General features: G+C 51.5%; 1 protein-coding gene across 3 annotated transcripts; it reads left to right on the top strand.

Moving 5' to 3' along the window:
• Positions 1-9753, top strand: TRAF4 (TNF receptor associated factor 4). 3 transcript variants are annotated; one of them, XM_089484284.1, is made up of 8 exons: positions 163-213; positions 4174-4300; positions 4771-4822; positions 5348-5474; positions 5774-5935; positions 6567-6728; positions 6978-7133; positions 8064-9753. In XM_089484284.1, the coding sequence occupies exons 3-8, from the start codon at positions 4815-4817 to the stop codon at positions 8694-8696; spliced, it is 1248 nt and encodes a 415-aa protein (XP_089340410.1). In that variant the 5' UTR covers positions 163-213; positions 4174-4300; positions 4771-4814; the 3' UTR covers positions 8697-9753. The 3 variants fall into 3 exon arrangements, with proteins under 3 accessions (XP_089340408.1, XP_089340410.1, XP_089340409.1); XM_089484282.1 differs by lacking the exon at positions 4174-4300 and having other exon boundaries at positions 1-213; positions 5370-5474; XM_089484283.1 differs by lacking the exon at positions 163-213 and having other exon boundaries at positions 1170-4300.
• Positions 9754-12699: the final 2946 nt, after the last annotated feature.

Raw genomic sequence — 12699 nt, 5'->3', positions numbered from 1 at the left:
CCCTTCCTGGGCTGCTTCCTTCCTTGGGCCTCGGGGGAAGGCAGGCCGGGCCGAGGGCCGAGGGGGCGCCATGCCGGGCTTCGACTACAAGTTCCTGGAGAAGCCGAAGCGCCGGCTGCTGTGCCCTCTGTGCGCCAAGGCCATGCGGGAGCCCGTCCGCGTCTCCACCTGCGGACACCGCTTCTGCGACACCTGCCTCCAGGAGTTCCTCAGGTCAGGGGACACGAGGGACACCCCTCCGCCTCCGCCTCCGCCTTGGCCCCAGGCCCGGCCTTTGTCTGCGAAGACCCCGCTCCCCTGCCCTCCCTCCCTCCTTTGTTTTCTTGCCTTCCTCTCTTCCCTTCACTCTCTTCCTTTCCTTCTCTAGCTTCCCTCCGTTCCTTCTTTTCCTTCCTTCCTTTCCTTCTCTATCTTTCTTCCTTTCCTTCTTTTCCTTCCTTCCTTCTCTTCCTTTCCTTCCTTCTCTTCCTTCCTTTCCTTCTTTTCCTTCTCTTCTCTTCTCTTCCTTTCCTTCTTTCCTTTCTTTCCTTTCCTTCTCTTCCTTCCTTTCCTTCCTTCTCTTCCTTCCCTCCTTCCCTTCCCTTCTTTTTCTTTCTTTCCTTCCTTCCTTTTCTTCTTTCCCTCCTCCCTCTCCTTTCCTTCCTTATTTCCCTCCCTCTCTTCCTCTCCCTTCCTTCCCTTCCTTCCTCCTCCTCCTCCTCCTCCTGGGAAAGAGAGAGGAGGGCCCGGCCCTCTGTGCATGGGCAGAGGGCCTCCGGGGTCCCTTGCCCAGGAGGACCGGGTCCAGCTGCTGCCAGGGCCTTTCCCTGCAGGGAGAGCCGGAGCTGGGCCTCTGGTTGTGGGGAGAAGAAGGGGCCCTTGGCAGCCCTCCTCCGGAGCCCAGGCTCCACTTGGCGGTTGCTTTGTGTCTCCGTTGTGTTGTTGCTGGGCGCCCTCGGGGCATCCCTGGCTCCACTGGGCGAGAGGGGCTCAGAGGGCCCTGAGAGAGTGGCACTTCTCACCTAGCGGCTTTCCAGGGCTGAGGCCAGGGATGCCAGCCTGCCATTCCTCCCAGCCTTGGCCATCCTCTGCTGCCTACCAGCCCCTGCTGACACTGGAGCAATCCAGCATGCATGGCAGACCCTGTGGCCTCCCTGAGTCTGCTTTCTTTGTGAGGATGGCATGATGGGCACAGTCTGGCTTCTGTCTGGGGCAGGCACTGGTCCTGGGTCCTTAGCACAGCTTTTAGGGCACCCAGTAAGAGAAGCCTCTCTATTAGTGGGGTCAGGAAGCAAAACCAATATGTGAGTGCCACCAGTAAATGAGACCAGTATGTGAGTGCCACCAGTAAATGAGACCAGTATGTGAGTGCCACCAGTAAGTGAGACCAGTATGTGAGTGCCACCAACAAGTGAAGCAGCCTGTCAGACCACTATACTGTATTTGTGCAGCCAGTAAGTAAAACAAGTATATGTACTGGTATGTACCAGTATATCTATGATTCTCTGCTTGGTGAGACCAGTATCTTTGTGCTGCCAGTATGTTAGTGCCAGTAAGTAAAACCAGTATATCTTTGTGAGACCAGTATCTTTGTGCAGCTGGGGCATGAAGCCACTGAGGAGGAAGTGCAGCCACTCACTGACCCCTGTGTGCCAGTGCAGCCTAGAAGTTCCTAGGATCCCTGATTTGCATTTGGGTCAGGTTTACATTTAATGTTGGCGTGGGCATATATATTTCCCCCCAGCCTTTTATTTATTAACTTTTAAAGTGGTTTTGCATTTGACAGAAAGGAGGGGGACTGGGTGGCACCCGCTTGCCATCCTCCAAGTGCCCCTCATCTTAAGCCCGGCTTAAAACTGAAAAGAGAGACCCCCTGCACCCCTGCGGCTCTTGGTGCCTTTTACAGTTTCCTGAGACAAGGTTGGCGTCAAGGGAGGACTGGGGCTGGGATGGTGCCCCCCACTCGCTGCCAGTCCCTTGGTTTTGCTTTGTGTGATGCTTAGTATAGTTTGCTGCCTGGACTTGTCTAGCGGTTTGAAGACAGAGAGAGAGGGATGCAGAAGAGAGGATTCTGGGACTCGCAGCCCAAAGAAATGGAACTTTTCTAAGCTCTGGGTATAAAGTACGAGTTTTCAAGGGTTTTGGAAAGCCTAAGTGTCCATATTGGTGATGGGGGGGGGATACTGGGAGCTGCAATCCCAGAAGAGGGGGCATTGCAGTGGTTGAGATTGCAGCCTAAAAAGGGGAGGGGGTTGCATCTGGGGGAGTCTGGGAGCTGCAGTGCAAAAGGAGGAGGAATGGTAGCTCCAGGGGATTCTGGGGGCTGCAATCCAGCCAGAAGGGGGCTCTGGCCAAGCCTTTTCCCTGGGGGCCTCTTCCTTTGCTGGGCTGCTGAAGTGGCACATTCCTGGCCCATTGGAGCGTGAGCAGCCCAGCAGGGCTTTTGGGGGGGATTAATAATCTATGGGGGACCCCAACCTTAGGAATGCAGCCCCCCTTGCATTGACCCTCCTCTCCCTCCCCACAAAAGAAGCCCCATCACTTCTAAGTGGGGAAAAGGCAGCCCTCCAAGCTCTCTTGTTTACCCAAAGAAAGGGCAGGAAGGTGGGTTCCTGGCCTGCGTCCACACTGCAGAGTTAATCCAGTTTGGCACCGCTTTAATTTCCGCAGCTCCACGCAATGGGATTTGTCGTTTGGGATTTAGCCCTCTCCGTCTGCATCCGCATTCTGGAATTAATGCAGTTTGGCACTGCTTTGCTGTGGGGTTCTGGGATTTGTGGTGGCACCAGAGCCTTATGGCAGGGAAGGCTAAACACCTTTGCACAACTAGAATTCCATAGCATTACTGAGCCATGGCAGCCAAAGCGGTGCCAAGATGTATTAATTCGGCAGCGCGGATGCGGCCACACAGCTCTTTCACGCTGCAAAAATAATGCCATTTGATGCCACTTTCACTGCCCAGGGATTGTACTTCCCACCTTTATTTATAACCCACTCTTGTCCTAGATTGTGAGCTAAAGGCACCCAAAAAGAGAATCAAACTTGTCTGCCATATTAAACCAATCTAATACAAATACTCTTTGAAAGGGGTTGACGACGACAGCGGTTTGAAACTGTTGAGTCTGCTACCCGGTGTCTGTTTCTCTATTCCGGTGCCTGGCGCGTGCCCTCCTGGGTCATGCTGTGCCCGCGCGTGCCACCGATTTCCCCTTGGCGCCAGAATTCGGAGGTTGTCCGGAGAGGTCTGCCAAGGGACATGGTGGCCTTGCCGAGAGAAGGAAACCTTTGCTGTGCCATGGAGAAGCGGGCACAAAAGGAAGCGGGTCAAGGATGATGGGATCAGTTTGCCCCAGAAATTAAGTTGCTTCTTTTCCACAAGGCTGGCAGTGCCAAGGAGTCCGTCTTTAGGGACTGAGCGGGCATCAAAACTGCTTGCATGCAGGCAACTTGCACTCGGGTGTGAGATCGATGGGCACTGCCATGCCAAGACTAGGCACCGGGGATCTGACTCACGGCATGCGCCAGTGTGTACTCACCCCCAGGGTTGAAACCTGAGAGTGACCTTTGGCCAGCTGGTGCCCTGTTTATTGTTTGGGTGGAAAATGCCACGTGGTTTAGCGATTGGCAAAGGTGTGTTTGTGTATATGTGTGCGAGAGAGATAATTGGCCCTATTCATGCGATACCAGTTTTATTCCTTCGAGGTGCCCAATTCAAAAGCTTTATTCCTCCATGGTGCCACCCTCAAATATCGAGCCTTAGTTAGCCAGTTCTGGATTGTGCCAGGGCCTGGAGGTTTCGAAGCCAGAACTGGAGACGAAGGGACAATGGTGCCATTGGCTCACATGGGCACAGAGAATATATATGACCATTGTCCCTCCATCTCCGGTTCTGGCTTCGAAACATCCAGGTGTATGTGTGTATATATATTTGTGCTTAGAAACTGGCACAGCTGCCAACCTTTCTCCAAGCATTAATTCATCTGATTTCTCACGGTTTAGCTTTTGCAACCTGTTGTAATCTGGAGCGTTGCCCCTGCATCTGTCGTCTTTGGCTGGCGCTCAGTTGGCAACCCCCTCGACTTGCCTCCTTGCAGCTGCCCGGCTGTGCCCACCTGTTGTTTCTGGTTTGGGCTTTCCCAGCACCAAGAAAGTAGTTTTTCTCCTCCCCTCTGTTGCCTGGCTTTTTGTTTGCAGAACACACACGCAAGATGGATAAAATGCTTAGCCCAGCTGTCTGATTACGGGGCACAGGATGGACTGGGAGACGGGTGGCACCTGGGTTCGAATGCCTGCTCAGTCATGGAAATCCATTGAACCATTGGCAAGTCACACTCTCTCAGCCTCAGATGAAGGCAATGCAAAACTATGTTGGAAAAATGGTGCCAATGAACCCAGTTGGGTGCCAAGAAAACCCAGTTGGCATTAGGGGCACCGCAAGTGGGAAATGACTTGAAAGCACACAATGACTACAATGCTAGGGGAGGGCAAGCGCCTGGTAGCCATGGCACTGGGGTTAGAAGGCCTTGGCCCTCTTTCCTGCCTCCGTTTGCTTTGCCAACCGTCCTGCCAGGCCCAGCAGGTGTTTGTGGGGCAGCTGTAATGCCCCCCTGGAAGGCAGATTTGGACAGATGGAGGGGATTAGAGGGACGTCTTGACCCCTCCAGGTGCAGAGAGACAGGGATTGCTTGTCTGGTTGGCACGTTCTGCATCACACATTCCCAGCAGATAAATGCCAGGCGATTGGAAAACTTCATTATATTCACCCATTTTCTTTTTCCCTTCTTCCTACAGCGAAGGCGTCTTCAAGTGCCCAGAGGACCAGCTGCCCCTGGACTATGCCAAGGTGAGATTCCTACTCACCTCCAGGTTTTCTCGCCCGCTAGTCAAAGGTGGCATAACGGTAAAAGTAATGGTTTTAATAGTCTGTAAACCGCTTTGATCTATGGAAAAGCGGTATACAAATAAAATCTATTATTATTATTATTATTAATATTATTATTATTATTATTATTATTAAATTTTGCATTGTGTCAGAGCTAGGAAGAATTGCCCTTTTTGGACTACAACTCCTATACTCCCCAGCAGCCCATAGTCTTCTCCACATTCTCTGTTCAAAGGATCTTAAGAGTTGGAGGGGACCCCAGAGGCCATCCAATCCAGCCCCATTCTGCCATGTTAAATCTGTGATGCAGCTTAGAATTGCATTCGCTTTTTTAGCTGCTGCATCACACTGTTGACTCACATTTAGCTTGGGGGTCTCCTGAGGTCCCTCAAAATCCTTGCCAGCCAGGTGTCCCATGTTTGTGGATTTTATCTTTTCCTGCCGCAACGGTTCTTCATTGCAGCTTTCCTTATCTTGGGTCCTCAGGGGTCTGTTTCCCCTTTTGCAGATCTATCCGGACCCCGAACTCGAGGCCCAGGTCTTCAGCCTGACTATCCGGTGCATCCACAGCGAAGAGGGATGCCGTTGGAGCGGGACCATCCGGCATTTGCAGGTAAAGGGGTTGTCGAGGGGGTTGTCGAATTTCCAACTTAGGGGAACGCCAAGGACAAGCCCCCTGTGTCAGGCTGCATCCGCACTGCAGAAGCAATCTGGTTTGGCACCACTTGAACTGACAAGGGAATTCTGGGAACGGTAGTCAGTTGCGGCACCAGAATAGCATTGAGTCGCGACAATTCAAGTGGCGTCAAACCAGATTATTTCTGCGCTGCGGATGCAGCCCTAGTAGCCCCAAGAGGAGGAGGCTTTCTTGGGCCAGGGGCTAACCCTCTCCTTTTTGGGGTTCCCATCCAGGCCCACTTGGGCACCTGCAGCTTCAACGTGGTGCCCTGCCCCAACCGCTGTGGGGCCAAGCTCAGCCGCCGCGACCTGCCTCCCCACCTGCAGCACGACTGCCCCCAGCGCCACCTCAAGTGCGAATTCTGCGGCTCCGAGTTCACGGGGGAAGCCTACGAGGTGAGGGGCGGGGCTACGGAAAGTGGGGCGGGGCTACATGGCAGAATGGGGCGGAGCCTAGTCATTAGGATAATCGGAAAACGAGACACGGAGGGGGAGGCGGTGTGTGTGTGTGTGTATGTGTATATATAATTTTAGCATTTGACAGTGTTGTGTTTTATTGTCTCTATGATTACATATGCTTGCCATTCCGCCTTTTGGTCGAAAGGGCGTTATAAATAATAAAATAATTTATTTTCAGTTATTATTATTATTATTATTAAGCTTTATATGGCGCTGTAGATTTATGCAGCGCTGTGCATGCAGTTTAAAAAATCGATAGCAATGAAACCTGCCAACGGCGTGCGTTCTGCAGGATAATAACAAAATACATATGAAACAATAGATAATAATAGAAGACAGCATTAGATAAAATAAGCAAGCCACAAATTAAAAACATTGAATATCCCATATCAAAGCAAATAGGTTTCTTGCCCAGCGAAGGAAAGTCTTTGCTTGTTTCGCTTGGCTGCCAACATGAGTCATTTCAGAAGGTTAGTTTGCAAGACTTTAAATGTGTTCTCTTTTATTTTTGGAAAGGCAGGCCCGTTTTTATGCAAATGTCTCTCAACGGGGGTTTCTCTTTCCCCAGAACCACCAGGGCCTTTGTCCCCAGGAGAGCATCTACTGCGAGAACAAGTGTGGGGCGCGCATGATGCGCCGGCTGCTTTCCCAGCACATGGTGGCTGAATGCCCCAAACGCACCCAGCCTTGCACCTACTGCACCAAGGAGTTCCTCTACGACACCATCCAGGTGAGGCTTGTGGGGACAGTCGCCTTCACGTTCGGACTAAAACCCAGGACAAATGTGCCATTGCACAGCCCCATGAGCCACCACTTTTGGACTCTGGGACACTCTATGCCCAGCCACTGAAATCCTGGCGAAGTTGGACTTTGCCTTTGTCGGTTTTGAACTTGCGCCCTTTAGCCCTCTTCCCTACGGAGTGTTTTCCCTCTAATGCCGTTTCTCAGGGGACTCAATGTTCCTTCCTCTCCTCCTCAGAGCCATGAGTACCAATGCCCCCGTTACCCTGTGCCTTGCCCTAACCAGTGTGGGGTGCCCAGTGTCGCGAGGGAGGACCTGAGCGGGCACCTGAAGGAGAACTGCACCACGGCCCTGGCGCTCTGCCCCTTCAAGGAAGCCGGATGCAAGCACCGGGTAAGTTGGCGCCGTCGTTTGCTCTTACTAGCCGCTGTCCATTGCCCCCAATTTCCCAAGCGATCCCTCATTCAAACCTCGCCACCTTTCTGAGTCTTGTGCCACCGCTGGCCTTTGTGCCATGTCTTCCCTCTGCTGCTGCCATCCATTACGCTGCAGTTTCACAAGGGATTCGCCTCTGGATATCCCACCAGTCATATCTCCCCACAGTCAGCCTTGTGCCATCATTGCCTTTTGTGTCATGTCTCCCCAATTGTCGCCCTTGAACCCCCCACAATTTGTAGAGCATTCGTCCAAAGGAGTTTGGGAATGATGGTTCACACAGTCAATAAAGATAATCCCAGTCTCCCATTCTTTAGATTTACGTAGCATCCATGTGTCTGCTGGGTCATAATTTTGGGGTATGAGCTGCTGGCTGTCTTTCATGGCGATTATTCCCAAATAGGACAAACCTGAGAGACGAAGTTGCAAACCCATTAGGTCCTGTCGGGATTTTTGTTGTTGGGATGAAGTGTTTGGAGCACTGGTCCCCAGACTGTGCCCTTTAAGGGCATTTTGGACTCCAGCTTCGGAATCCCAGACTATTGAGGCTTCTGGGAGCTGAAGTCCAAAATCTCTTAAAGGGCACAGTTTAGAGCCATAAATGTGGCTGTGTTAAAGCAAAGGACTCACTTATCCTTTTTAGAGGCAGAAATGATAATTCTGAGCATGATTAAGAAAATCAACATATCATCAGCATAAAGCGCAACCTTATGTTGTTGGTTGTTGATGCAAAGGCCAGCGATATCAGCATCATGGTGCATCATGTGAGCTCCAAATACCAGCATAAATGTTGAGTTTCCAGTTCTTAGAGCCTATAAATTGGGGTGGGCAAAGTGTGCGCACCTATTGTGTGCCTCCACTTATTTCTCCTCGACTCTCTTCCCAAAGTGCCCAAAGCTCTCCATGGGTCGCCACCTGGACGAGAACACCAAGCTCCACTTGGGCATGATGTGCGCGCTAGTGGCGCGGCAGCGGCAAGAACTGGCGGAGTTGCGCCGCGAGGTGGAGGAGCTGGCGGTGGGCAGCGAAGGGGTGCTGATCTGGAAGATCTCGGACTACGCCCGGAAGCTCCAGGACGCCAAAGCGCGGAGTAACTTCGAGTCCTTCAGCCCGCCGTTCTACACTCACCGCTACGGCTACAAGCTCCAGGTGTCGGCCTTCCTGAACGGCAATGGGAGTGGTGAAGGGAGCCACCTCTCGGTCTACATCCGGGTCCTTCCGGGGCAATACGACAACCTCCTGGAGTGGCCCTTCACCTCCCGGGTCACCTTCTCCCTCCTGGACCAGAGCGACCCGTCCCTCTCCAAGCCCCAGCACATCACCGAGACCTTTCTCCCGGACCCCAACTGGAAGAACTTCCAGAAGCCCGGGTCGGGGCGCGCCTCCCTGGACGAGAGCCTGCTGGGCTTTGGCTACCCCAAATTCATCTCCCACGAGGACATCAAGAAGCGGAACTACGTGCGCGACAACGCCGTTTTCATCAAGGCCTCGGTGGAGATCCCACAGAAGATCTTGGCCTGAGGTGGCCATCCGCAGTCCTTCCTTGGAACGGCCGGGAGCACAAGGGACCATGTCTCCTTTCCCCTTGCGCAGTCACCCCTTCCCCAAACAAGGGGACATTTCAGATACTGTTGCTCTGGGCCAATCGGGGTACGATTGGGATCCCCACATGGAAATGAGTTCACTCTCCTTTGCAACTCGTCTCTGTTCTCATGTCCTCACAAACGGTGCTAACTTCAAGCCAGGGAACGAAGACCACTCTCGGCGTGGGACCTTCTCTGCCTCCTCCAGGGCAGCTGGGCTGCCTCTGTAACGACCGTCATCCTCAGTATTTCTTCCTAGCCCCCCAAATTTCCCATCCCCAGCTTTGGATCGGGATGGAGATCAAGGGATGGGGAAAAGAAATCCTTGGCTGGCCGAAGAAGGCTTCACGCAGAGACAAAATTCATCACGGACTCCAGTGTTGGGGCTCATTGGAGGAGAGATCTTGGGGTGCGTGGGATGGAAGGTTTAAACCCCGGAGTTCATTTTTCCTCTTCCAAATACAAGCCAGCATTTCCGACCTCCATCGCAAGATGGATCTTGGGACGTACATATCTTGGACCTAGAGCTTGAGAAAGTTAACTTTTGTGGACCACAGTTCTCAGCATCCCTGCCTTCCAAACCAGGTAGACCCGTTGCCTCTAAATTTTCACGGCTTCCTGAAAACCTTCCTCCTGGTGCCTAATGTCTTTTGAAACAGAGTGTTTCACCTCCTCCGTTCCTCGCTCCCCTCGTCTTCTCCGCAGCCTCCTGGATTGACTTGAAGTCCCCGCGAACAAGGAGGGCAATGCCAGGGGCACGGGAGGCCTGTCCCGTCCGTTGCCCAAAGAGCCATATTTTGTACAGTGCCACCTTCCCCTTCCCAGGAGCCTTTTGTGGGGCTGGGACTCCTCCATCCTCTGCAGGCTCCCGGTTCGTCTCGATGTATCAAGAGCAGCGTGATTTCTGCTCCCGCGTTTCTTCCTCCGTCTGCGTTGGTTGGTGTTGTTTCCTTCTTCTTTTCTAAGTTAAATAAACCATTTCTTGTATTTATTAACTGGAGTTCGTTCCTTGTCAGAGTCCCGGGTTAGTCCCCAACTCCGTTCTGTAAAAAGGGAACATGGAGGGGGTTGGTTCCGTACAAAGAGTGCCACCTTCTTAGTGGGTCCATAGCAATAGCAACGACAAATACGTTTTTATGCCACTTCTCAAAGCGGTTTACAACGTGTGGAAGCCATGCCCTTGCGTAGCAAGCCCATCATCCCCTACTTCCTTCCATACAAAGCCAATCATCCCCTGTTCCGTTCCTTACAAAGCAGGCACCTTTTTGTTTCTGTTGAACTGTAGTAAGAACTGCGTCTGGGGCTGGCGGACTCTCTTTCTTTGCAAGTCGTTGAGCAGAGGTTGGATGGGCTTCTTGCAGGGATGCTGTAGTTGTGTATTGCTGTATGTTGGGATTAGATATCCCTGGAAGGTTCCTCCAACGCTTAAATTTGTATGGCCCACCTATTTGGGGGGATCTCTTATAAAGCACCCAGTGGTGCCTCAACTTCCATCTTATTGGTCTCCTATTTTCCCAGGGAGACTTTGTGCTGCCTAAATTTTGGGGGCTTTAGGTCCAGCGCTGTCTCAGCCCCATGCGGCCGTCTCTGGGGTTTGGACATTGGCTCTCCTGGCGCCCAGCTCTTTTTAAACAACTCAAACGTCTCAAGTTGGCGGCTTGACAAAGTAGTAATAGGCAAGCGGTAGTTGCCACCGTCCGGGGCCTTTCATTTTGTATTCTTGAGTCTAGAAATAACTCATGTTTTAAAAAATATATCCAAATATATATGATTTCAGAAGTGTGGTTTCTCTTCTTGGACTTGCTGACGTTTTCTGCCGGTTGTTAGCTGTTTCTTTTAAAGAGCAAATCACCCGTTTTCTTTGCCCGCAGGGCATTTAACCACAGGTTTTGCAAAAAAGAAACCTTTGCAGGCCGCTGTGAATCTGGAAGCCTTGAGTTCAGGTTTAGCCTCTTTCTGTTTAAGCACCTCTCTTTCTGGCCTTCCGTTGGGGTTAATAGGGCTGCCGTAGCCTATAGGGTTGTTGTAAGTATTAATGCAATGTATTTTGTATAGAACGCGGAGTGCCTCGTATCAACTGAGTTGGCAAAGGTTTGAGAAGAGGGGATCGCGGATGGAAACTAAATGTCTGTCTAAACAGCATCAGGATGGGGTCAAGATGGGAGGGAGAAGAGGCAAGCGAGGAAATGGTGCAGGAAATGGTGCAGCAGTGTGCTTTTGTTTGCTATGTCCCCAATCTGGTTTTGTGCGCTGCATCTGCCAATCTCCCCTTTGTTGGCCCTAATAAACTGGTTCCCCTGAGCTCTGGGCTGCCTTTGTGCCTCACCCTTTTGTGCCCAGGTGTTGTGGAAGGTTGCCATGGACTACTCCAACCTTGTTCCAGGTGACCCTCTGGACTGGGCTGGTCTCTTACTTCCGCATGAAGCGCATGCTTCGCCCGTGAGTCACCCAGGAGCGCCTTTGGGTGTAACGGGTGCAAACGGCGCTTGGGAAGGGCTGGGCTCCAGCTGACTCCTCCGTTTCAGGTTTCTTCAGCTGCTCTTTCCAAACAAAAGCAGAGGCCAAATGGTTGTTGTGAGGCTTAGGAAGGGGAAGCTCCCCTGGTACTGACTGAGTGCCTTCGGTGGTCCATTTGGGCCTAGTGTTGCAAACTCCTGTTAAAAGGAGAAATGCCTTGGAGGAATGAGTCTAATGGAAAGGGCAGGATTCGGCCCCGGTCTTCTCTTCTTCCTGCTCCTTAAGTCAGAAAAGACTTGAAAACACATGTCTGTCTGTCTGTCTGTCTGTCTGTCTGTCTATCTTATCAAATCTACCTATCTTTCTGTCTTTTATATCTTTCTTATCAATATCTATCTATCTTTTTATCTATGTTTATCTATCATATCTATGTCTTGCCCATCCATCCGTCAGTCAGTCATCTATGTATGTGCCCTCCATTCGATCCATCCACCTCTCCCACCTTCCTTATGATTCTTCTTGACTTTTCATTGCTGATGGCAGTAATAATCATATAACATTATCTGCTGCTGCAAAAGCAGTCTATCTTTGCTCTTTCTAGGGTTTTCTGAGATCTTTTGTTGAGCCAGGTCTGTGAATTTCAATCCGTCTTTTCACGAAAGCCTAAGTAACTGGAGCGTAGGAACAACGTTATTACTTTTGGACTCCCAGAATCCCCCAGTGGCATCTTAAATGGTATATACAGAGAGCTCCTGCAGAAAATTGGAAATGGTGGCCCTCCAGATGTTCTCGGAGTGCAGCTCCCATCATCCCTTGATGGAAGGGGGCTGGAGAGGTTTGCAGAGGGGCTGATCCAGTCATTGCAATGCTTCCCAAGGGGAAATGCAGTGCCTGCGTGTTACCAGCCCTGTTTACCTGGTGAGAAATTTAATTTCCCTTGATCTTGATGGCGCCAGATAAGAGTCACAGCCAAAGGCAGGGGGTAGATTGGTGCAAAGTAGTGCAAAATGGGATTTGGTGTCTCTGCTTTTCCCCTTCCGGCCTCCGCAGATGGGAACTGGGGCGCGAGGCTGGGATTTAGTTGCTGACCCACATTATGGGCCTAGACAGGGGCTTAAGGTTACTAATTCAGTCCTTGCCGAAGGAAGGCTGGCTGGGGGATGATGCGCTCTCCACTCCCGGGGGGAAAAATGCCTTTTGGAGATTTGCATTTGGATTCTGAAAGTGTGGCAGAGAGGCAGATAAGGTTCAAATCCAGTGCTTGAATGCGGAAACCTAGAACATAGGTGTTCAAGGGCTTTGGGAGGTTTCTCGACTCGGTCCCCAAAGTGGTGCGATTGACCTTGGATTCAGAGGAGGAGAATCTGTTGCAGATCTTTTGCAGGATGGGTTTTGGGAATTTGCAAAATCTGGAAATTCTGGATAGTTTGGGCGCCATTTTGACCCAAATGTCCGAGTCAGAAGTTCATGCGCCTCTTCATTTC

The sequence above is a fragment of the Sceloporus occidentalis genome, unplaced genomic scaffold (assembly GCF_023333645.1).
Source record: "Sceloporus occidentalis isolate IW3139 unplaced genomic scaffold, rSceOcc1.0.p SCAF_21, whole genome shotgun sequence".
Classification (NCBI taxonomy): domain Eukaryota; kingdom Metazoa; phylum Chordata; class Lepidosauria; order Squamata; family Phrynosomatidae; genus Sceloporus; species Sceloporus occidentalis.
The sequence above is the reverse complement of the archived record's forward strand: the minus strand, read 5'-3'. Positions and strand labels throughout refer to the sequence as shown.